This window comes from Habropoda laboriosa, unplaced genomic scaffold, assembly GCF_001263275.1.
Source record: "Habropoda laboriosa isolate 0110345459 unplaced genomic scaffold, ASM126327v1 scaffold127, whole genome shotgun sequence".
Classification (NCBI taxonomy): domain Eukaryota; kingdom Metazoa; phylum Arthropoda; class Insecta; order Hymenoptera; family Apidae; genus Habropoda; species Habropoda laboriosa.
The window spans coordinates 22,855-27,251 of record NW_017100222.1 but is presented as its reverse complement, the minus strand read 5'-3'; the positions used below and the strand labels follow the sequence as shown (position 1 = coordinate 27,251).

Below are 4,397 nucleotides of genomic sequence, written 5' to 3'. Positions count from 1 at the left end.
ACGACGACGGGCGATACGTCGTCAGCATACCCTTCGACGAAAAAATCGTAGAATTGGGGGAATCGCGGGAACAAGCTGAGCGCCGGCTCATTTCATTGGAACGGAGATTCAGGAAAAACCCGGAACTCCATCAAGGGTATATAGATTTCATGCGTGAATACGAATCGCTCGGACATATGTCCAAGGTTGATGAAAATTCGTTAGAGAATCAACTTGGCTATTATTTGCCCCACCACGCGGTTTATAAGGAGTCCAGTACAACGACCAAACTTCGGGTAGTATTTGACGGATCTGCCAAGACATCCTCGGGGATCTCGTTGAATGACGCGCAGCTAGTAGGCATGCCCGTACAGAGTGATCTCGTCACTATTTTACTTAGATTTCGAAAACATCGGTATGTCCTGTCGGCGGACATAGAGAAAATGTACCGGCAAATTCGCGTGCGAGAGGAACATCGTAGATTTCAGCGGATACTATGGCGTTCAAATGTCAATGACCCCATTAGCGTTTACGATTTGAATACCATAACGTATGGCACCGCGTCGGCATCGTTTCTAGCAACGCGCGTGCTCAAGAAAATCGGGGAAGACTGCATGCAATCGCACCCGCTCGCTAGTCGTGCGATCATTCACGACTTCTATGTGGATGATCTGCTCACGGGATGCGATAGTTTAGAAGGGGCCGTGAAACTAAAGGCTTCATTAACCGAGGTCTTGGGCAATGCCGGAATGCCACTGCGAAAATGGGCTAGCAACCACATAGGGGCGCTCGGCAGCGATCGTAACGGAACACCGGCTAGCTTTGAAATCGCGGACACTGGAAGGGATCCGAAGACGTTAGGCATCTGTTGGACCGCTGAACCAGATGAACTACGGTACTCGCTCCGCGACAATAGGACGAACAAGATTACGAAGCGTACCATTCTGTCGGAAATCGCGCAAATATTCGACCCGCTCGGACTCATTAGCCCCATCGTGATCCGAGCAAAATTCATCATGAAGCGACTCTGGCAATTAGATGTGGGATGGGACGAAACCCTATCCCAGGAGATGCACACGTAATGGAACGACTTTCGTGCTGAACTGAAGCAGGTTCCATTGGTGGTCATTCCGCGGCGCATGGTACTAAACAATCCGAGGGAAATAGAATTGCATGGCTTCTCTGACGCATCGGAACAAGCCTTTGGGGCCACGGTATACCTGCGGTCAAAAACGGTCGAGGGGGCGTGGTCGACGCGATTATTGTGTGCCAAGTCACGCGTAGCGCCGTTGAAATCGCTGTCACTGCCGCGATTAGAGCTGTCTGGTGCTCTTTTACTAGCGCGACTTGTTTCATACGTGAAGGAAGCGCTACAGATCGAGTTCGCGCGCGAATATTGTTGGACCGATTCAACGATCGTCTTGGCCTGGCTGAGGGCTGAACCGAGCCGATGGAAAACGTTCGTCGCGAATCGCGTTTCGGAGACACAGAGTCTCACCAAAATTGAGGCCTGGCATCACGTAAGATCTGCCGATAATCCTGCGGACATTGTATCGCGGGGGATCGCTGTTTCTGCCTTGAGAGACAGCGACCTTTGGTGGCACGGGCCGCAGTGGTTGTCGCAGAATTGCGACGATTGGCCAGCTTCAAGGCCAACAACCTCGGTGGAAATACCCGAAGAAAAACGGTCGGCCGCGACTCACGCAGGCCCGGCTAGCGCCGCGGCCTTGAGTGATTTCAACTTAGCCTCTCGTTACTCGTCCTACGAAAAATTGCTTCGGATAGTAGCTTACTGCTTTAGATTCGTGGATAACGCGCGGGCCAGGGGATCGCTACAGGGAAGTCGCGGTGATCCCTCCGATCACCATCCCCCATCCGCCGACGAGATCGGAAGGGCAGAGCGAACTGTCATCAGAGTCGCCCAAAAATGTCATTTTCATGATGAAATGCAATGCCTCGCGTCAGAAAAGCCAATTGGAAGGGGCAGCCCGCTAATTTCATTATGCCCATTCATCGATAACTATGGGCTTCTCAGGGTGGGCGGACGTCTCTTGAACGCGGACTTAGAAACGGATAAAAAACATCCGATAATTCTCCCAGGCTCGGACGCGCTTAGTAGATTGATTGTAAGGCGCGAGCATAACCGTTTACTGCACGCTGGACCGCAACAAACACTAGCATCGCTGCACGATCGATTTTGGATAACATCCGGAAGACGGCTCGTAAGGGGGGTACTGCGTCAGTGCGTAAGATGCTTTAAGATCAATCCGACAAGCCCGCAATATAAAATGGGCAACTTACCTGCCGATCGCGTGACCCCAGACCGCGCGTTCGCTACCTGCGGCGTGGACTACGCGGGCCCCTTTCTAATTCGAGGAAGGGGTCGCGCTCGTGCGAGCGAGAAAACCTATATATGCCTCTTTGTCTGTTTCGTTACAAAGGCCACACATATCGAATTGGCCACAGACATGACGACCGACGCGTTCTTACAATGCCTCCATCGATTCATAGCACGGAGGGGTAGATGTCGAACCATCTATTCCGACAACGGTAGAAATTTTATTGGCGCCCGAAGTGGATTAAGGGAATTAGGCTTACTGTTAGACTCTCGTACGCATCACAATCGCATTATAGACACGTTGGCGCAGGAGCGCATCGCTTGGCACTTAATACCGCCAAGCGCTCCGCATTTTGGCGGCCTATGGGAGAGGGGGGTGCGATCTGTAAAAACCCACTTGAAGAAGGTCGTCGGCGAGCAGAGGCTCACGTATGAGGAGTTATACACGATACTAACGCAAGTTGAAGCCTGCCTCAACTCCCGTCCTCTGCACCCCATATCCACTGATCCCAACGACCTGAACCCCCTCACGCCCGGTCACTTCCTCATCGGAGATGCGTTGATGGCACTCCCACAGCCGGACCTAACTAACGTAACCGAGACCAGATTAAACAGGTATCAGCTGGTGCAAAAAACCATACAACACTTCTGGAAGAGGTGGCAGCGGGAATACCTCCACGGCCTGCAACAACGGCACAAGTGGCGGACCGACTCACCAGACTTGATCCGGATAGGCGCTATGATTCTCCTAGGAGAAGACAACCTACCGCCACTGCAATGGCGATTAGGGCGCATCATCGATCTGCACCCTGGACCTGATGGAGTCGCCAGAGTGGTCTCCGTACGAACGGCCCATGGAACACTCAAGAGGCCAGTCAAGAAGATTTGCGTCCTGCCAGATGCAGAGGATGCGAATCATTCTCCCACTTAATTTGTCAGACTTGTATATATCATATCTCGTGAACATATGTAAATATTCAATACTTTAGCGTATCAATAGTCTCTTAGAATTCGCTACTAGTCATTGTCATTGTTGTCTCTTGCCGTATCGTATGAACTTGTATGTCTCTTGTTTTTTTTCTCGTGTTGAACGCCAGCCGTTCAAGGCGGGCGGTATGTTTAATCCTCGACAGGTATGTCAGCCGCCCGACCCTTAGATTTCTTAGTATGTAGTTCTATTGTATATATTTTTCGCCTTCACTCGTTTCGTAGCAGCGGTAATTTTATGACGCCACGGCAATCGCGCTCTTTCAGTCTAAGAATTTGCTTTTACCTTTTATTGTCTCGTTTTCTACTTAGAATCTTCGCCCCTTTTTTCACTTGTGCATTTTGCAGTTTTATGGTCACCAGAGCCGAAGCGCGTCTTAACGTTATTGTCTGCTACAGTCATTGTTCCAGGCACTCGGAATTTCCGCGTGCGTCACTCAAGGGTACGCTTGGTACCTAGGAGTGACATATGGTCTGGGGGGTGGCATTTTCGTGTAGTTTTTCCCACCCATGATTTAGCCAATAGTTTTCGCCAGCCACCCTTCCCCACCACTATCGAAAATGTACTCAACCTATCCGAGGGCCTCACCCTCGCGATGCGTCCTCGCACCGAGGTGTCGTGGGACCTTTCGCGGAAGGGAACATTAGAAACCATCTGACCACACCAAGAGTCGAGTCACTAGAAGTTTAGACCATTAGTAATAGTTGTTTGTCCTCCGTCATAAGGAGGTGGTCCTTCGAAAACGAACCCTTAGACTTAGTTGGCACTCCACGTGCAAAAATCGACAAAGCTCGAAAGGGTTGATTGCAACGAAACACGAGCACATCATAAACAAATAATAATCTATTGGCACTAAAGGCTCTTGGCGAACCAACAGATTCTTGGGATACACTCGTAATATATTTATTAACGTCAAAATTAGATAGTAACACACAACGTGAATGGGAAAGGAAAATGAGTAACATTCAAGGAGATGTATCGTTGCGCGATATAATTAATTTCCTTGAAAATCAGTGCAAATATTTGGAAAGACTCACATCAGATAAAACAATAACCAACAAATTTACTAATGAGGTTAGGCAAAACAAATTT

The 4,397-nt window shown here is 49.7% G+C and overlaps 2 protein-coding genes across 2 annotated transcripts; both read left to right on the top strand.

Moving 5' to 3' along the window:
* Positions 1 to 176: 176 nt before the first annotated feature.
* LOC108571049 lies at positions 177 to 1,061 on the top strand. Its single transcript, XM_017933020.1, has one exon. The coding sequence runs from the start codon at positions 177 to 179 to the stop codon at positions 1,059 to 1,061; it is 885 nt and encodes a 294-aa protein (XP_017788509.1).
* A 1,386-nt stretch (positions 1,062 to 2,447) lies between these two features.
* On the top strand, positions 2,448 to 3,248 carry LOC108571048. Its single transcript, XM_017933018.1, has one exon. The coding sequence runs from the start codon at positions 2,448 to 2,450 to the stop codon at positions 3,246 to 3,248; it is 801 nt and encodes a 266-aa protein (XP_017788507.1).
* Positions 3,249 to 4,397: the final 1,149 nt, after the last annotated feature.